We start from the raw sequence: 22,009 nt of genomic DNA, 5'->3' as shown, positions 1-22,009 counted from the left end.
TGCAAACATTCTGCTTCTGCAGTTTTATTAGGGTCTCATGACAGGTTTGTTGAAGGAACACAGGGGCCAGAGGAGAAAAACATGCCATACTAGAGAATAGCTTACTGTACCCAGAGATTCATTTAATTATCCTGGTCTTTTGCCCCCATGGGGGTCCCTGAATGTCTTACGTATATATCTCCCTTAAAACATGCAAGGGCTAGCATACTATCTACTCTGTTTTGGGTCTTACTTTTTCACTTAACAATATATAGTTTGTAGATTTCTCATTTTAGTACATACAGTACTCCATTTGGTTGAATGGTTACGTAGTGTTTCATTGTATGGACATATCATAATTTATTTAACCAATCCCCTGAACACTTTTAGATTTTTTTCTGTTTTTGTTTCTTTTTTTCCCCCAACACTACAAATGATTCTGCATATTTTGTGGACATGTGGACTGTGGTAGGCAGAATTAAGAAACACACAAACAAAATCCTTGCAAAGGTGTCCCAGCCTAATCCCTGGAAACAGAATAAATTGAGATACCGTACTGGGAGTATGTTATATTACATGGCAATTAGGGCTTTGTTGATGTAATTAAGGTTAGTTATTAATTGACATTAAAATAGGGAGATTCTACTGGATTATTTAGCTGGTGAATAATTATCTTGTTTTGTAATGAGAACATTTAAAAATTATGCTTTTAGCAATTTTGAAAGATATAATACATATTAGCTATAGTCATTGTACTGTAAAATAGATCTTAGATCTAAAAAATGGATTACTCCTGTGCAGTTGAAACTTTATACCTTATTTACTTATTGATTAATTTGAATTCTCTCTATGTTGCTTGGGCTGGCCTCAAACTTGTGATTTTCCTGCCTCAGTCTCACGAGTAGCCTGGATTACAGGTGTGAGCCACCATGCTTGGCTGATGGTTTTGTTTTTCTATATGCAAAATTTAAGAAAATTATGCAGGGTCTGGTTCTACAAATCTAGCTACAAACTTAGTAAGATCTTGTCTCAAAATAAAAAATAAAAAGGGGCTATGATGTACCTTAGTGGTGAAGCCCTTGTCTAGTTCATGTGAGGCCCTGGATTCAAACCCTGATATTACAAAAAATCAGATTTATCTATATATTGTTTATGTCTTGTGGATTTTATTAATTAATGTTTCCATCCCTTCTCTGAGATAAAACAATGTTCTCTCATGTTATTTTATAGTACTTGTATAGTTTCAACTTTTACATTTAATTCTTAGATTTATGTACAACTTGCTTCTGTACAAGGGAGATAACAATTCAAGTTTGTTTTTCAGTTCAGATGACTATGCAATTGTTTCAGTGCCAGTTATTGGAAGATCTATGTTCCCATCATTAAGTATGTAAGACAAACCTAATTGTGCACTAAGTTCCTACATAGATATGAACACAATTCTGAACTCCTCTATTTGGTTTTACTAATATGTTTGACTTTTCAATAATATGCTTTATTGAAATAATTTCAAATGTTGGCCCTAGTTTACCTTTAAATTTTTTTCTCACTTTTACTTTCTTTCAGATCTAGTGTAACTTACAAATAATTATCTCCTATTTTCTAAGAAATGGTCAGTATTTCACTCTTTGTTTTACTTGGTCCTAACGTATTTAAGACATACTCTCATTATAAGGCATACCTTATTTTCCTGTTGTAAGATCCAAGTTGTTGCTATTTCCCAAGCCCAGGTGTCAATTCTTAATTGTTTTCACTGTGCTCACTCTTTCTCCCATGCTGTGAATCATTTCAGTCCTTTCATGGCCTAAAATCATGGGATAAAGTGAAAATGGGGCTTTTGTCTTCCAACTTCTTTATGTCTGAACCTTAGAGGCCTGTGGCCACATCTGTGGAGAGTTCTACTAGGGCTTCCTCTGTCTCTGATAAAGGTGTTTTAGTGTTTGAAGCCTTCTTGTGAGTTTGACAAGCTCTGCTAACACAGTGTGTTTATTTTCTATTAGAAATATCTATATATTCTAGAAAAAAACATCAATAATTTGTTTATAGGAAGGCAATGTTTTTATTAGCTCATTTCAGAGCGACAATGATTTAAGACTTATCAGGGAGGGTGGAAGTAGGTTGGAATTTGTAAAGTCATAGTGTGATGTCAAAGGCCTTACACGGTCCTTCACTGAGCTGTTGGGTAATGGTGGAGGATAAAGATGAATTATAGAAATAAAGGACTGGAATGCCATGGAGAAAGGAGTAATATTTTTTACTATAAGCGAAGCTTTAATTTATTTCATGAGCAAGATTTATAGTGTTGTGAGTGCAAGTCATAATCCTGCTTCATTGTAAGTCAGCCAGACAATTTAAAATGAAGGAACTCTAAAACAGTGGTTGAGAGTTTAAAGCTGAGATTCTTGCTCTTCCCCTTCCTTTTTTTTTTTTTTGTGTGTGTGTGTGTGTGTGACTTAGGTGTAATTCCTTATGAGTCTCAGCTTCATTTCCAAAATGGATGAGAGACTCACACATATACACACACACATACCTTGATTAAGAAAGAAAACCTATTGAACTTTGAACATCTAATGTAAAAGGGGATTCTTAGAAGAATAGCATAAGTTGCTTGCAACTCAATTGTAGTAAAGTTCAGTCAGATCTCACGGAGCTAGAAATACACCAAATAATCCACCATTCTGTTCATCTCTCCATGTTGATTCAACATGGTCATAACTGTGTTGTCTTATAGTACTCTGCAGAAAGACTTTCTCCATTTATTTATCATGATCACATGATTAAAAATGGCTACCAGGTCCTGAGTCCACTCAACCTCTCTAGTGTCTTGCTAGTATCTCTGTATCTTGGTTCAAATACATAGAGATTCAATTTTGTTGCCTGTCAGATTATGATTGAATGCCTTTAAATCGGTGTTCAATCTTGGTTGTTTGGGTTGTGACCCTGTGGGTGGTGCAGAGATGGGGATAGTCAAATGGTCCATTGCTAGATCCATTGAGGATAGAGACCAGAGAAGGCTCTCTGGGAAGAGGGTATGAGCTGTGTCACTAAGGTGACTTAGAAGTAATTCTCTCTTTGTAATCCATTAATAAGTGGTACTTATTCTTCCTTGTTGTAATTAAAATAATTTAAAAACCTAGACTATAAATTGTTTCTTTTGTTTGAATTTCATTGATTTCAGCTCTGGTTTTAATTATTTTCTGTCTTCTACTGTTTTTGGTGTTGATTCGTTGATCTTTATCTAGGGGTTTGAGATGTAAAGTTAGGTCATTTATTTGTTGACTTTTTATTCTTTTAATGAATGAGCTCAATGCAATAAACTTTCTTCTTAGCACTTCCTACATAGTGTCTTAGATTTTGATATGTTGTATCACTATTCTCATTTATCTCTAAGTATTTTTTAAATTTCATCTCTGATTTCTTCTTCTATCCATTTGTCATTCAATAGCATATTATTTAATATCCAGGTGTTAGAGTACATTGTACTTTTTATTCTATTGTTGATTTTAGTTTCATTCCATTATGATATGGTAAGAATACAGATTACTGTATCTATTTTTTTTGTATTTGCTAAGAGTTGCTTTGTAGAATAACATATGATCTATTTTAGAGAAGGATCCATGTCCTGCTGGGAAGAATGTGTATTTGCTCATTGATTGGATGAAATACTCTATATATGTCCATAAGTCTAAATTATTGATTGATTATTTGATTCTATGTTTCTTTGTTTAGTTTTTGTTTGGAAGATATATCCAGTGGCAAGAGAGGTGTGTTAAAATCACCCAGTATTATTTTGTTATGGTCTATTTGATTCTTAAAATTGAGAAGGATTTGTTTGATGTATGTAGATGCTTCATTATTTGGGGCATATAAATTTATGATTGTTATGTCTTGTTAATGTATAATTCCCTTAAGCAGTATAAAATAGCTTTCTTTCTCCTCTCTGAAGTTCACTCTATCTGATGCAAAGATAGAAAACCCTGTTTGTTTACACCATCTATGTGAGTGATATATTTTTTCCCAATCTTTCACCTTCAGTCTGTGGATGTCATTGCCTATGGGGTGAGTCTCTTGGAGACAGCATATTATTGGGTCTTGTTTTTTTAATACAATCTGCCACTGTATGTTTTGTGATTGATGAGTTTAGGCCATGAATATTCAAGGTTATTATTGTGGTATGATTTATGTTCTCATTTGGGATTATTTCTAGTTTTTAATTTAAATTAATTTCTCCTTTGATTGACTTTTCCTTTAGTGTAGTTCCTCTCTTCATTTGTTTTCTTTTTTCTTTTTTTTTTCATTTCATCTTCATGGAATATTTTGTTGAGAATATTCTGTATAGCAGGCTTTCTATTTGTGAATTCTCATAATAATTATTGTTTATCGTGGAAGGCTTTTATTTGTTCTTCAAATCTGAAGCTTAATTTTGTTGGACCTATAATTCTTGGTTGGCATCCATTTTCTTTCAGAGCTTGGTATATGTTATTCCAGAACCTCCTAGCTTTGAAGATCTGGGTTGAGAAATCAGCTGAGATCCAAATTGGCTTCCCCCTGTATGTATACTGATACTTTTTTCTCACAGCCTTTAACATTCTATCCTTATTCTGTATGCTAACCATTTTTGTTATAATGTGACTCTATGTTTTTCATTTTTTTGTATGTTTGGGGTCCTGTAATCCTCTTGTATTTGATTTTCCATTTCATTCTGTATATTTGGGAAATTTTCTGATATTATTTCACTGACTATATTGTGCATTCCTTTGGTTTGTAACTCCATGCCTTCATATATCCTGATAAATATTAAATTTGGTCTTTCAATTGTATCCCATAATTCTTGTGATCTGCTCATGGTTTCTTAACATCTTCTCTCCATGGTCAACTCTATTTTCAAGATTATACATTTTGTCTTCATCCCTGACTTCTGCCCTCCAAATAGTCTCATCTGTTGTTGATGTTTTCTTTGAATTTTTAATTTGGCTTATTGATTCCTGCATTTTGAGGATTTCTGCTTATTTATTTTTCAGAATCTCTGCCTCTTTTTTGGTCTTTCACTTCCTGTATTTTCTCTTTGATTTCACTCCTCATACCTTCCTCTACCTTATACTATCGTCTACTTCACAGATCAGATTAACTATGTACATTCTAAACACATCGGACATTTCTCCCATGGTTGTGTCAATGGATTCTGTTATTGGTGTATTTTGGTTTGTTTGAGAGATTTTTTTCCCTTCACTTTTCTTGTTTGTGTGTCTATCCATCTAACGGAATAGATCTGAGGCAGTAGAGTTTCTACCCTGTGGACTTATATTGTACCTAATGGTTTCTAGTACCTCACTGTTTAGGGGGAGACAAATAATAACCACCATCAATGCAAGTAATATGTAGCAGTAAATCAAATAATTCTTATTATGATGTCTAAAGTGTTAATTATCACAATAAACAGAAATGAAATGATTAGTTATTGCCTATAATAAAACAGCAAGTTTGCAAAAGTGTTTACAATTTCAAATGGTAGACAGGGAGAGAATAGAAGTAATATAGGATGTGATGATTTTGAGGGAGAAGGAAAGAAAACATAAATAAAAGTTTAAAGAAAGAGTGAAAAAGAGAAGAATAGAGATTGGCTCTTAGCAGAAGAGAGAATCAAAGGAAACAGGAAAAATGTGTAAAGAAAAATTTTAAAAAATTAAAAATATAAATAAAAGAATACAAAACTAAAATATACTAATAAGACATCCTAGTTCACAAAAATACTAATCCTGGTAAAATAACTGGCTTCAAAATTGCTAGGAATGATAAAAAAGAAACTGTATAAATGTTTATGTGAAGGTCAAAATTCAACAGAGAAAAAGAATTTAAAAAAAAGAAAGAAAAAAAGAAAAGAAAAGGATTGCGGCATAGGAGGCTGTGGAAGAGTATAACAGGGGCAGCGAGGGGGAGCCACCTGCGGAGGGCGACTGAGCTCCCAGAGCCCCGGACATATCCAGGCAGAAGGAAGCAGGCTAAGCTGCGCTTAGTGAAAGACTTCTGTCCTGGATCCGGAGCCCAGGTGTCTGTGCTATACAGAATCTGAAAACAAACCACAGGGAGAATGCTGAGAACCCTGAGAGCCAAGAAATGGATCACTAGGCAATGCTGAGCTGACGTGGATCTGGGGCGAACAGTCTGGGCCTCTCAGAACACACACTGAGCCCGGATCGGCTGAATTCAAGCTCCCGTTCGCCAGCTTCCCACAGACAAACAGCTGTGACTCAGCACTAATCCATCCGGCTGAAACAACTGGTCAGCCCTTCTGATCCTACGGAGGTAAATGCATACCGAGCTTCATAGGTAGTGGCCACAGGTTTGAAACGGGGCTTGGGAGAGACAGTAAGGACCCACCCATTGCATTGGTTGCCCAGCAAAGGGAAATGAACTGTCGCCATTTGCAAGAGATACCACCATGGCAGAGAACTGACGTCATCAGACTGCGGCGGAGGAGATAACTTCATTGAAACCTGCGGCTACAGCATCAAATAAATTTATAGGAGTAAACAGTAACTCAGCAGTCAAACAGAACAAGAAGTAACATGAGCAGCTTCAAAAAGCAAGGAAGAAAAGGAGTACAAATAATGCAGGACAGCCTAAATATTCAGGAGGACCTAGAGTTATCAGAAAAATGGTCATATAAAGAACTCAAGGAACACCTTAGACAGATGGAATGGAACCTTAAAGAGGATACAAGACAGCAAATTCAAGCAGCGAAAGAACACATTGAGAATGAATTACATAAACAGATAAAAGAAGAAGTTAAGCATCTCTATCAGGAGATAGAGATTATAAAAAATAATCAAACAATAATTCTAGAAATAACGGTAACGATAAACCAAATTAAAAACTCAATTGAGAGTATCACTAACAGAGTGGAGCAAGTAGAAGCCAGAAGTCAGATAATGAAGACAAAATATATCATCTTGAAAAGAGTCTAGCCAACTCAGAAAGATTGGTAAAAAATCACGAGAAAAACATCCAAGAGATATGGGATAACATAAAAAAACCAAACTTACGAGTCATCGGGATAGAAGAAGGTACAGAGATTCAAACCAAGGGAATGAGTAAGCTCCTGAATGAAATAATTACAGAAAACTTTCCAGAAATAAAAAAGGAAACAGATATACAAATTGAAGATGCATACAGGACACCGAGCACACAAAATCACAGTAGAACAACGCCAAGACACATTGTTATGAAGATATCCAATACGCAGAACAAAGAGAAAATATTAAAAGCTACAAGAGAAAGGAGACAGATTACATTCAGGGGTAAACCAATAAGATTAACAACGGAGTTTTCATCACAGACACGGAAAGCAAGAAGGTCATGGAACAATGTATTTCAAACACTGAAAGACAATGGATGCCAACCAAGAATTCTGTATCCAGCAAAATTAAGCTTCAGGTATGACAATGAAATAAAAATCTTTCATTATAAACAAAAGTTAAAATAATTTGCAGCCAGAAAACCAGCATTGCAAAGCATTTTGAGCAAAACACTACACGAGGAAGAAATGAAAAACAATAACCAAAACCATCAGTGGGAAGTGCCTCGGTAAAGACAGAGGGCGAGGGGAAAGATAATCATGGAGAAACAAACTAAATTTTTTTTTAAAAAGGATAAATAATCAAACATGGATGGAAGTACAAACCATATATCAATAGTAACTCTGAATGTTAATGGCTTAAACTCTCCAATAAAGCAACATAGGCTGGTATCATGGATTAAAAAAACAAATCCAACAATATGCTGCCTCCAGGAGACACATCTGATTGGAAAAGACATACACAGGCTGAAGGTGAAAAGATGGGAAAAAATATAACACGCACACGGTCCTCGTAAGCAAGCAAGGGTGGCCATCCTCATATCGAATAAAATCGACTTCAAGACTAAGTTAATCAAAAGGGATAAAGAAGGACATTATATACTGTTAAAAGGAACCATTCACCAACAAGACATAACAATTATCAATATTTATGAACCAAATAATGGTGCTGCGACATTCATAAAACAAATTCTCCTCAAGTTCAAGAATCAAATAGACCACAACAGAGTAATTATGGGTGACTTCAACACACCTCTCTCACCATTGGACAGATCCTCCAAACAAAAGTTGAATAAAGAAACTATAGAACTCAATATCACAATCAATAACCTAGACTTAACTAACATATATAGAATATATCAACCATCATCAAATGGATATACTTTTTTCTCAGCAGCACATGGATCCTTCTCAAAAATAGACCATATATTATGCCATAGGGCAACCCTCAGTAAATATAAAGGGGTGGAGATAATACCATGCATTTTATCTGATCATAATGGAATGAAACTGGAAATCAATGATAAAAGAAGGAAGGAAAAATCCTACATCACATGGAAAATGAACAATATGTTAATGAATGATCAATGGGTTACAGAAGACATAAAGGAGGAAATCAAAAAATTCTTAGAGATAAACGAAAATACAGACACAACATATCGGAATCTATGGGACACAATGAAAGCAGTTTTAAGAGGAAAATTCATCGCCTGGTGGTCATTCCTCAAAAAAAGAAAAAACCAACAAATAAATGAGCTCACACTTCATCTCAAAGCCCTAGAAAAGGAAGAGCAAAACAACAGCAAATGTAGCAGAAGGCAAGAAATAATTAAAATCAGAGCGGAAATCAATGAAATTGAAACAAAAGAAACTATTGAAAAAATTAACAAAACTAAAAGTTGGTTCTTCGAAAAAATAAATAAGATCAACAGACCTTTAGCCATGCTAACGAAGAGAAGAAGAGAGAGAACTCAAATTACTAACATACGGGATAAAAAAGGCAATATCACAACAGATGCTACAGAAATATAGAAGACAATTAGAAATTATTTTGAAAACCTATATTCCAATAAAATAGAAGATAGTGAAGACATCGATAAATTTCTTAAGTCATATTATTTGCCCAGACTGAGTCAGGAGGATACACACAATTTGAACAGACCAATATCAATGGATGAAATTGAAGAAGCCATCAAAAGACTACCAACCAAGAAAAGCCCAGGACTGGATGGGTATACAGCGGAGTTTTACAAAACCTTTAAAGAAGAATAAATACCAATACTTTTCAAGTTATTTCAGGAAATAGAAAAAGAGGGAGCTCTTCCAAATTCATTCTATGAGGCCAACATCACCCTGATTCCGAAACCAGACAAAGACACCTCAAAGAAAGAAAACTACAGACCAATATCTCTAATGAACATAGATTCAAAAATCCTCAATAAAATTCTGGCGAATCGAATACAAAAACACATCAAAAAAATTGTGCACCATGATCAAGTAGGATTCATCCCTGGGATGCAAGGATGGTTCAATATACGGAAATCAATAAATGTTATTCACCACATCAATAGACTTAAAGATAAGAACCATATGATCATCTCGATAGACGCAGAGAAAGCATTTGACAAAGTACAGCATGCATTCATGTTCAAAACATTAGAAAAACTAGGGATAACAGGAACTTACCTTGACATTGTAAAAGCTATCTATGCTAAGCCTCAGGCTAGCATCATTCTGAATGGACAAAAGTTGAAGGCATTCCCTGTAAAATCTGGAACAAGACAGGGATGCCCTCTATCACCACTTCTATTCAATATAGTTCTCGAAACACTGGCCAGAGCAATTAGACAGACGAAAGAAATTAAAGGCATAAAAATAGGAAAAGAAGAACTTCAATTATCACTATTTGCGGATGACATGATTCTATACCTAGAAGACCCAAAAGGTTCTACAAAGAAACTACTAGAACTAATAAATGAATTCAGCAAAGTGGCAGGATATAAAATCAACATGCATAAATCAAAGGCATTTCTGTATATCAGCGACAAAACTTCTGAAAGAGAAACGAGGAAAAACACTCCATTCACAATATCCTCAAAAAAAATAAAATACTTGGGAATCAACCTAACAAAAGAGGTGAAAGATTTATACAATGAAAACTACAGAACCCTAAAGAGAGAAGTAGGAGAAGATCTTAGAAGATGGAAAAATATACCTTGTTTATGGATAGGCAGAACTAACATCATCAAAATGGCGATATTACCAAAAGTTCTCTATAGGTTTAATGCAATGCCAATCAAAATCCCAATGGCATTTCTTATAGAAATAGATAAAGCAAACGTGAAATTCATATGGAAAAATAAAAGACCCAGAATAGCAAAAACAATTCTAAGCAGGAAGTGTGAATCAGGTGGTATAGCGATACCAGATTTCAAACTATATTACAGAGCAATAGTAACAAAAACAGCATGGTACGGTACCAAAACAGGCGGGTGGACCAATGGTATAGAATAGAGGACACAGAGACTAATCCACAAAGTTACAACTATCTTATATTTGATAAAGGGGCTAAAAGCATGCAATGGAGGAAGGATAGCATCTTCAACAAATGGTGTTGGGAAAACTGGAAATCCATATGCAACAAAATGAAACTGAATCCCTTTCTCTCGCCATGCACAAAAGTCAACTCAAAATGGATCAAGGAGCTTGATATCAAATCAGAGACTCTGCGTCTAATAGAGGAAAAAGTTGGCTCTGATCTACATATTGTGGGGTTGGGCTCCAAATTCCTTAATAGTGCCGCAGTCGGGCTGGGCACAATTCAGGAGCCACTTGTCAAAAGAAACTAACTTTATTTTTAGAACTACAAACGCCAAACAAAACAGCTCCTCAGGGAAAACCCCTCAGAGCCCAACTGCCACCACCGGCTTCCCACAAGCCTCTCACCCCCACACAAACCTCACCACCTCCCACAATCCTCCTGTTCTTGAGGCCGATTGGCTGGGTTGCGTGGGCGGAGCCAAAGAAGTCCTCCAATGAGCAGCTCCGTGGAGGAGCCAATCAGCTAGATGTTGCTGGGGCCGCTGTGAGCCAATCATCAGCTGGCAGCTGGTTGCTGGCAGCTGGAAGTTTGCTGGGGCCCCTTTGGCTGTGGCTCTCAACATAATAGGACATCCATAGCACAAGAGTTAATAACAAGAATCAACAAATGGGACTTACTTAAACTAAAAAGTTTTTTCTCAGCAAGAGAAACAATAAGAGAGGTAAATAGGGAGCCTACATCCTGGGAACAAATTTTTACTCCTCACACTTCAGATAGAGCCCTAATATCCAGAGTATACAAAGAACTCAAAAAATTAGACAATAAGGTAACAAATAACCCAATCAACAAATGGGCCAAGGACCTGAACAGACACTTCTCAGAGGAGGATATACAATCAATCAACAAGTACATGAAAAAATGCTCACCATCTCTAGCAGTCAGAGAAATGCAAATCAAAACCACCCTAAGATACCATCTCACTCCAGTAAGATTGGCAGCCACTATGAAGTCAAACAACAACAAGTGCTGGCGAGGATGTGGAGAAAAGGGTACACTTGTACATTGCTGGTGGGGCTGCAAATTGGTGCGGCCAATTTGGAAAGCAGTTTGGAGATTCCTGGGAAAGCTGGGAATGGAACCACCATTTGACCCAGCTATTGCCCTTCTCGGACTATTCCCTGAAGACCTTAAAAGAGCATGCTACAGGGATACTGCCACATCGATGTTCATAGCAGCACAATTCACAATAGCTGGACTGTGGAACCAACCCAGATGCCCTTCAATAGATGAATGGATAAAAAAAATGTGGCATCTATACACAATGGAGTACTATGCAGCAATAAAAAATGACAAAATCATAGAATTTGCAGAGAAATGGATGGCACTAGAGCAGATTATGCTTAGTGAAGCTAGCCAATCCCTAAAAAACAAATACCAAATGTCTTCTCTGATATAATGAGAGCAACTATGAACAGAGCAGGGAGGAAGAGCAGGAAGAAAAGATTAACTTTAAACAGAGACATGAGATAGTAGGGAAAGTGAGAGAAAAGGAATATTGCATGGAAATGAAGGGAGACCCTCATTGCTATACAAAATTACATATAAGAGGTTGTGACGGGAATGGGAAAATAAAAAGGAGAGAAATGAATTACAGTAGATGGGGTAGAAAGAGAAGATGGGAGGGGAGGGGAGGGGGGATAGTAGGGGATAGGAAAGGTAGCAGAATACAACAGTTACTAATAAGGCATTATGTAAAATTGTGGATGTGTAACCGACATGGTTCTGCAATCTGCATTTGGGGTAAAATTGGGGGTTCATAACCCACTTCAATCTAATGTATGAAATATGATATGTCAAGAGCTATGTAATGTTGTGAACAACAAATAAAAAATAAATAAAAATAAAAAAAGAAAAGAAAAAGTAAATCTTGATGAGAAGTTAAAGAGTCCTTTCTATTGGAGTTCAAAAAATTCTCAGGTTTTCATCTCAGCAGTTTTAGTTGGGGTCATCTGGAACGTGATGCTCCACCCTGTGGATTGCCAGAGTAAGAGTTGTAATGCTGTAGTCCAAGTTCCTGGAGGTAGGGTTTAAGTTTAGGTGGGCTCCAGGCTCTTTGCTGAATGCCAGTTGGCCTGGAGATTTTAAATCAGTGCACTTGCAGTAACCAGTACTTGCTGGTCCATGCTGGAAGAATTTATCCCAGGGATCTCCCCTGGGTGATACTTGTGTAGTGGGGGACCTGATTCTTAGTCCCCTACATTATCTGTGACCCCACATTTCCTGTTCTTGGATTCAGTCTCCAAAGAATCTCTCTCACCCCCACCCTTCTGAGTTCCCATCTAGATGAGTCTCTACCAGCAGGTCCTTTAAGCAGTTGTGTTGGAGGGGTAGGGATAGAGACAGGTGGGTTTCAAGGACAGTTATCTCCTGTGTAAACCTCTCTCCATGTTTGATTTTCTCCTGTTCATTTAAGCACACTCTTATGTCATGCAGTGTGTGTTTAGTGGGACTGAATTTCAGGCCATACTTGGGTTTTCCTGGAATTGGCATCCTCAGCGGCTGGGCCCTTAACTGTGGCTGCAAAATGGTTCCTTTCTATGGTGGCTTCTTTCTCCACACACAGATATCATGCAGCACATCTTTCAGGTTTGTCGGGCAACGTACTTGGTCTCTAAACGCTCCATACTCAGACATTCCTCAGTCCTGACAAAAATGTGGGTTCCATTACTTCCCTTATCCCTCTATTATGCCCATGGAGGAACCTCTGGCTGGTGCTTTCTGCCCAGCTCCAGCAGCTGCTGTGCAACTGGGGATTTTTTTTCCTTATTTTATTTTATCCAACCTCCTCAGTCCCTAGTCTGCTTTGAATGTCCAGTTATAAGTTCCAGTAAAGTTCCCCCAGCATTTTGTTTTATTCATCCACCTTGCAGAGAAACTGCCTGTCTGCTTTATTGGTTCCATGCCACGGAGCAGCCAGGAACATGACCTCCTCTATTGCATTATTTTGAATCTGTTGAGAGTTTTTAACATGAAAGAGTGTTGTATTTTGTTATTTTTTCTGTCTCCACTAAGATGATGAGATGCTTCTGCAGATATGGGATGACATTGAATTAGTGGACATTAAACCAGTCTTGAGTATGTGGGGTAAAATCATATTGGGTCATGGTGTATACTTTTTAAAATATCTTTGTGGATTTAATTTACTAATGTTTTGTGTAAGATTTTGAAGTCTGTATTCATAAGAAATATAAACCTGTTATATTTCTTTCTCATAAAGTCTTTATTTCATTTTGCATTAGGCTCATAGTGGCCTCATGGAATGGGTTGATAAATATTTTCAGTTCTATTTTTTGGAAGTGTTTGTGGGAATAAGTTTAAACTTTCTTTAAATGTTTGAACTCACCAGTGAAGCCATTGGACATGGGCTTCTTTATGTCATGTTCTTGATTACTAATTCAGTCTCTTTGCTTGTTACAGGTCTATTTTCTATTTCTTTTTACATTTGTTTTGGTAGCTTTTGTCTTTCTAGGGATTTCCTCATTTCATCTGTAATGGTTTAGATATGAGGAATCTCCCCAAAACTTTTGTGTGAGAAAGTGCAAGAATGTTTAGAGGTCAAATGATTGGGTTATGAGAGCCATAACCCAATCAGTGAATTAATCCCTATTAGAGATTAACTGGCTGGTAACTGAAGGCAAGTAGGGTATGGCTGAAGGAGATAAGTCATTGGAGGCATGTCTTTGGGATATATTTTGTCCCTGGCCTGTGGAGTTTCCCTCTGCTTCTTGGTTGCCATGTCCTGACATGCTGTCTTCTACCACACTCTTCTGCCACGATGTTCTGCCTCACTTCAGGCCCAGAGCAATGAAGTTGGCTGTCTATGGACTGAGTAAAACCATGAGCCCCAAATAAACTTTTCCTCCACTAATTGTTCTTATCAGGTCTTTTGGTTATAGTGATGAAAAAGCTAACTAAAACACCATCTACACTCATTGACATACTATAGCCTATATTGTTCCTTCGTAATTATTTTAGCTTCTATGAGGTTGTTGATAATGTTCTCTCTTTTATTTTTGAAACTTGTAACATGATTCTCCTTTCTTGGTCAATCTAGCTTAAAATTTGTTAATTTTGTTGATATCTTGTGTTGGACATGGAAGGGCTGGGTACCTGGACAAGGAAGTCCAAACTTCCCAATGATAGGGCTCATTGCCACGTGGTGGGGTTGTAATTTTCACATCACTCCTTGTCTTTCTCTGACAGCAGCCTAGTGTGGGGGTGACAATTGGTGCCTTTTTACAGTCTGGCATAAGTGGATGTCTAAGCTCCCTGTCAGACTTTGCTACCATGGAAAGGAATGGAGTGTGTGTGTGTGTGTGTGTGTGTGTGTGCGCGTGCGCGGGTGCGCGACCACGTGTTTTGTGAGAATAGAATGATTATTGTTTAAAAGATTTATTTCTGTCTTGCTAGACTTCCTTTATTCTAGTTCTTTGACTACTTGGACTAGAATAAACAGACTTTTCTTCTAGTTCAAACATTCATTTAAAAGGATTTTTTGTTGTATATTATTTTATATTTCTAGGAGTTTCCTATCAGAAATGCTTTTCATGTAATGTAGTTTTTGGCTAAAAGTAGATCCAAAGATCCATTTCTTTGTTATCCTTGTGTTTGTAATATCGTTAAATATTGAGTGGTGATTTTTTTTACCTGAATTCTGCCAATTATCCTTCTTTAATTTCATAGTTTTCAGTTTACAGTATTACCACACCCCAACTGTACCCAGTTTGTGACAAAATGACATTAGTGATCAAAGTGACATTTATCTATTCAAGCAGAGGAAATGCTACAGAGAAAGGAGATGGTTTAGGTTCACTGCTCATGGAAGAACAGCATATTAAAGAAAAATGAAAAAGATTCATTTCTGTTTGTAAAAGACTGAGTGTCTGGAAGTTTTACCACTGTTAAAGCAATCACCCTCCCCACCACCCTAACTGGAAAAATCTGTCCCAATGTATGTTAAGCTCAAACTCAAAACAATTAGCCATTTCTCTTCCCAGTACTTGTCCAAGAAGGCAGACCATCAATTTAGTTCTTTCTGAATCAAGTCAACTGAGCAACATATGGAATGGTGGGAAGCATTCCATAGTATAAGTGGGATTTTAAAAAATATAAGGTGACTTGTGGCCCATGAAAAATAAGACAAATTTAAAGTGAGATTGTTAGCATGGAGAGAAGATCTTTTTTATTATTAATAATCAGTTCATGTCTTTTCTTCAAGATTTAGATAGAAATATAGACATCAATTTCAAAATCATTAATTTATAATAGTTTCATTAAAATTCTAGAAGTACCCTCTTTCAATTTTTCTCTTTATATATTGCAAGTAAATAATCAAAGAGGTGAAGAAGCACAAAGGAACATTGTTGAGGGTGCTCATACTCCATCTTCGTTATCTGGGATCTCAAAACAAGAGGACACAGCGGATGCTGAAACACAAAGAATTAAAATATTGAATTGACCAACTTGCCCATGCAAATACAGGTAGTAAAAACTAGTTGTAAGTTGTGCATTTAAATAGAGTTTTCCACTCATCCCCATTTCTTATCTCTATATTATTTTCTCCCCTCCCCTTAAAGACATCAGAAAACATCTCTGGAATTAAGTCCAGTGGGTGACTAGTAACCATGTGATCTGATTTTAGTAATGAGAAGTAGAGACAATAAGGCAAGAGATGACTTTGAGTAGTTATCTCCTTTGGACCTACAGTTGCAGAGTTCATTTCACTCTGTGACTTTAAGTCTAACTATATGATATTGCTATGAAATCTTTAGCAGGCTACTTGTTGGTTTGGTGGGAAATGGAGGATTCCCATGGCTCCTGGCCATTTTCTAATTGTAAATGGCTACATGAGGATAATCACTATATTCCAATTCATATGTCAACGTCTTTCTTTTGGTTCTCATCTCTTGTGGTATTATGTCCTTACTTTATTAGCTGTCAAACTACTCTCTGTCAGGGAATACAAAATACGTTATGCATTGTATTTTGGAAAATTCCCTAGATGTGTATTCTTTTTTTTATCCTTTTTTAAATTTTTTTATTGGTTGTTCAAAACATTACAGAGCTCATGATATATCATCTTTCATACATTTGACTCAAGTGGGTTATGAACTCCCATTTTTACCCCAAATACAAATTACAGAATCACATCAGTTACACACTCACATTTTTACATAATGGTGTATTAGTGACTGTTGTATTCTGCTACCTTTCCTATCCCCTACTATCCCCCCTCCCCTCCCCTCCCCTCCCATCTTCCCTCTCTACCTCATCTGCTGTTGTTCAATTCTCTCCCTTGTTCCCCCCCTTCCCCTCACAACCTCTTATGTGTAATTTTGTGTAACATTGAGGGTCTCCTACCATTTCTATATGCTTTCCCTTCTCTCTCCCTTTCTCTTCCCCCACTCATCTCTGTTTAATGTTAATCTTTTCCTCATGCTCTTCCTCCCTGTTCTGTTCTTATTTGCTCTATTTATATCAAAGAAGACATTTGGCATTTGTTTTTTAAGGATTGGCTAGCTTCCCTTAGCATAATCTGCTCCAATGCCATCAATTTCCCTGCAAATTCCATGATTTTGTCATTTTTTAGTGCTGCATAATACTCCATTATGTATAGATGCCATATATTTTTTTTATCCATTCATCTATTGAAGGGCATCTAGGTTGGTTCCACAGTCTAGCTATTGTGAATTGTGTTGCTATGATCATTGATGTGGAAGTATCCCTGTAGTACGCTCTTTTAAGATCCTCAGGGAATAGTCCGAGAAGGGCGATAGCTGGGTCAAATGGTGGATCCATTCCAAGCTTTCCCAGGAATCTCCATACTGCTTTCCAAATTGGCCGAACCAATTTGCAGTCCCACCAGCAATGTACAAGTGTACCCTTTTCCCCACATCCTCGCCAGCACTTGTTGTTGTTTGACTTCATAACGGCTGCCAATCTTACTGGAGTGAGATGATATCTTAGGGTGGTTTTGATTTGCATTTCTCTGACTGCTAGAGATGGTGAGCATTTTTTCATGTACTTGTTGATTGATTGTATGTCCTCCTCTTTGAAGTGTCTGTTCAGGTCCTTGGCCCATTTGTTGATTGGGTTATTTGTTATCTTATTGTTTAATTTTTTGAGTTCTTTGTATATTCTGGATATTAGGGCTCTATCTGAAGTGTGAGGGGTAAAAATTTGTTCCCAGGTTGTAGGCTCTCTATTTACCTCTCTTATTGTTTCTCTTGCTGAGAAAAAAAACTTTTTAGTTTAAGTAAGTCCCATTTGTTGATTCATGTTATTATCTCTTGGGCTATGGGCATCCTATTAATGAATTTGGAACCTGACCCCACATTATGTAGATCATAGCCAACTTTTTCTTCTATCAGACACAGTGTCTCTGATTTGATATCTAGCTCCTTGATCCATTTTGAGTTAACTTTTGTCCATGGTGAGAGAAAGGGATTCAGTTTCATTTTGTTGCATATGGATTTCCAATTTTCCCAGCACCATTTGTTGAAGATGCTATCCTTCCTCCATTTCATGCTTTTAGCCCCTTTATCAAATATAAGAAAGTTGTAATTTTGTGGATTTGTTTCTGTGTCCTCTATTCTGTACCATTGGTCCACCTGCCTGTTTTGGTACCAGTACCATGCTGTTTTTGCTATTATTGCTTTGTAGTACAGTTTGAACTCTGGTATCGCTATACCTCCAGATTCACACTTCCTGCTTAGAATTGCTTTTGGTATTCTGGGTCTTTTGTTTTTCCATATGAATTTCATGATAGCTTTATCTATTCCTACAAGAAATGCCATTGGCATTTTGATTGGCATCGCATTAAACCTGTAGAGAACTTTGGGTAATATCGCCATTTTGATGATGTTAGTTCTGCCTATCCATGAACAGGGTACATTTTTCCATCTTCTGAGATCTTTTTCTATCTCTCTCTTTAGGGTTCTGTAGTTTTCATTGTATAAATCTTTCACCTCTTTTGTTAGGTTGATTCCCAAGTATCTTATTTTCTTTGAGGATATTGTGAATGGAGTGGCTTTCCTCATTTCCATTTCAGAAGTTTTGTTGCTGGTATACAGGAATGCCTTTGATTTATGCGTGTTGATTTTATATCCTGCCACTTTGCTGAATTCATTTATTAACTCTAGCAGTTTCTTTGTAGACTTTTTTGGGTCTGTTAAATATATTATCATGTCAACCGCAAATAGCGATAATTTAAGTTCTTCTTTTCCTATTTTTATGCCTTTAGATTCTTTTGTCTGTCTAATTGCTCTGGCTAGTATTTCAAGAACTAAATTGAATAGAAGTGGTGATAGAGGGCATCTCTGTCTTGTTCCAGATTTTAGAGGGAATGCCTTCAGTTTTTCTCCATTTAGGATGATTCTAGCCTGAGGCTTAGCATATATAGCTTTTACAATGTTGAGGTAAGTTCCTGTTATACCTAGTTTTTCTAGTGTTTTGAACATAAAGGGATGCTGTACTTTGTCGAATGCTTTTTCTGTATCTTTCAAGATGATCATATGGTTCTTGTCTTTAAGCTATTGATGTGGTGAATAACATTTATTGATTTCTGTATATTGAACCAGCCTTGCATCTCAGGGATGAATCCTACTTGATCATGGTGCACAATTTTTTTGATATGCTTTTGTATTCCATTCGACAGGATTTTATTGAGAATTTTTGCATCCAAGTTCATTAGAGATATTTGTCTGTAGTTTTCTTTTTTTTTTCCTTTTTTTATTGTTGGTCGTTCAAAACATTACATAGTTCTTGATATATCATATTTCACAGTTTGATTCAAGTGGGTTATGAACTCCCATTTTTACCCCATATACAGATTGCTGAATCACATCATTTACACTTCCATCGATTTACACATTGCCATTCTAGTGTCTGTTGTATTCTGCTGCCTTTCCTATCCTATGTTTTTGTATTCGATTCGCCAGAATTTTATTGAGAATTTTTGCATCCAAGTTCATTAGAGATATTGGTCTGCAGTTTTCTTTCTTTGAAGTATTTTGTCTGGTTTTGGGATCAGGGTGATGTTGGCCTCATAGAATGAATTTGGAAGAGCTCCTTCTTTTTCTATTTCTTGAAATAGCTTGAAAAGTATTGGTATTAATTCTTCTTTGAAGGTTTTGTAAAATTCCGCTGTATACCCATCTGGTCCAGGGCTTTTTTTGGTTGCTAGTCTTTTGATGGCTTCTTCTATTTCTTCCTTTGTTATTGGTCTGTTTAAATTGTGTGTGTCTTCTTGACTCAATCTGTGCAGATCATATGACTTAAGAAATTTGTCGATATCTTCACTATCTTCTATTTTATTGGAATATAGGGTTTCAAAATACTTTCTAATTATCTTCTGTATTTCTGTAGTGTCTGTTGTGATATTGCCTTTTTCATCCCATATGTTAGTAATTTGAGTTCTCTCTCTTCTTCTCTTTGTTAGCATGGCTAAGGGTCTGTCGATCTTATTTATTTTTTCAAAGAACCAACTTTTAGTTTTATCAATTTTTTCAGTGGTTTTTTTGGTTTCAATTTCATTGATTTCTGCTCTAATTTTAATTATTTCTTGTCTTCTACTACATTTGCTGTTGTTTTGTTCTTCTTTTTCTAGGTTTTTGAGGTGTAGTGTGAGTTCATTTATTTGTTGGAGAGAATATTAAAAGCTACGAGAGAAAGGAGGCAGATTACATTCAGGGGTAAATCAATTAGGTTAACGACTGTTTTTTCATCACAGACTTTGAAAGCGAGAAGATCCTGGAAGAATGTATTTCAAATGCTGAAAAATAATGGATTCCAACCAAGAATACTGTATCCAGAAAAATTAAGCTTCAGATTTGACAATGAAATTAAAATCTTTCACGATAAACAAAAGCTAAAAGAATTCGCAGCCAGAAAACCAGCACTGCAAAGCATTTTGAGCAAAATACTACAAGAAGAGGAATTGAAAAATAGTGCCCAAAACTAACAGCGGGAGGTATCTCAGTAAAGGGGGAGGAAAATAACCAAAAAATAAAAACTAGCCAAACTAAAATAAATAAATAAATAAACATGACTGGAAGTACAAACCATATTTCAATTGTAACATTAAATGTTAATGGCCTAAACTCACCAATCAAGAGACATAGGCTAGTAACCTGGATCAAAAAAACAAATCCAACAATATGCTGCCTTCAGGAGACTCATATGATAGGAAAAGACATACACAGGCTGAAGGGAAAAGGTTGGGAAAAATCATACCACTCACATAGCCCTCGGAAGCAAGCAGGAGTGGCCATACTCATATCAAATAAAATCAACTTCAAACCTAAGTTAATCAAAAGGGATAAAGAAGGACACTATATACTGTTAAAAGGAACCATCCACCAACAAGACATAACAATTATCAATTTGTATGCTCCAAACAATGGTGCTGCAACGTTCATAAAACAAACTCTCCTCAAGTTCAAGAGTCAGATAGACCACAACACAATAATTATGGGTGACTTCAACACACCTCTCTCGCCATTAGACAGATCCTCTAGACAAAAGCTGAATAAAGAAACTATAGAACTCAATAGCACAATCAATAACCTAGACTTAACCGACATATATAGAATATATCAACCATCATCAAGTGGATACACATTCTTCTCAGCAGCACATGGATCCTACTCAAAGATAGACCATATAGTATGCCATAGGGCAACTCTTAGTAAATATAAAGGCGTGGAGATAATACCATGCACCATATCTGATCATAATGGAATGAAACTGGAAATCAATGATAAAAGAAGGAAGGAAAAATCCTACATCACATGGAAAATGAACAATATGTTACTGAATGATCAATGGGTTACAGAAGACATAAAGGAGGAGATAAAAAAAATTCTTAGAGACAAATGACAATACAGACACAATATACCAAAATCTATGGGACACAATGAAAGCAGTTTTAAGAGGGAAATTCATTTCTTGGAGTTATTTTCTCAAAAAAAGTGTACAGTATTCTTAATCCACTATTCTATTGCATATGTATTAGGGATTTTGTTTATTATTCCATGTTTTTATTTATTAATTCATTTAAACAATTTTTTAAAAAACTGAGCAACTTTCACATTTAAAGCATTGTATCTGATTTCGGGGTTATAATTAGAAATGTGATATTCAAGAATTCATCAGAGGGGCTTGGGCTATAGCTCAGTGGCAGAGTCCTTGCCTAGCCCTTGTGAGAAAATGGGTTCAGTCCTTAGCACCGCATAAGAAAATGAAAAATAAAATAAAATAAAGGCATACTGTCCATCTACAACTACAAAAAAAATTTAAAAAGAATTCATCAGATGAATAACTATTCATATAATTATAATGTAGTATTTTACATGGTATCATGGAGGAAATAAAAGGCAGAATGGGAGCAGAGAAAATATATGTAGATTAGAATTCTGGGAGCTTGGAGGCCTTGCTGCACTGTGATTTGGACAATGTCCAGGAGTTGGAGACATGGATTTTGGTTGGGATGGGTATGGGCATGGATGGGTGCTAGTATGAAGAACTTCATGTATGAAATTTCAGAGACAGGCAACTCTGACATCATTCTTTGA

General features: G+C 36.3%; 1 protein-coding gene and 1 long non-coding RNA gene across 2 annotated transcripts in view; one reads left to right on the top strand and one right to left on the bottom strand.

The window, feature by feature from the left end:
- Positions 1 to 22,009, top strand: part of LOC308654778 — a 61,002-nt gene that overhangs the window by 8,115 nt on the left and 30,878 nt on the right. The window lies entirely within an intron of this gene.
- The window catches only part of LOC308654777 (alcohol dehydrogenase 1-like), a gene marked incomplete at both ends in the record, with an annotated part of 29,434 nt that continues 23,262 nt past the window's right edge, over positions 15,838 to 22,009 (bottom strand). The window contains one exon of the mRNA XM_081304426.1: positions 15,838 to 15,862. Coding sequence (XP_081160552.1) covers positions 15,838 to 15,862 — 25 coding nt within the window. The remainder of the gene's footprint in view (positions 15,863 to 22,009) is intronic.

The sequence above is a fragment of the Spermophilus citellus genome, assembly GCF_964194105.1.
Source record: "Spermophilus citellus genome assembly, chromosome: 8".
Lineage (NCBI taxonomy): Eukaryota > Metazoa > Chordata > Mammalia > Rodentia > Sciuridae > Spermophilus > Spermophilus citellus.
This window is presented reverse-complemented; position numbering and strand designations above follow the sequence as displayed.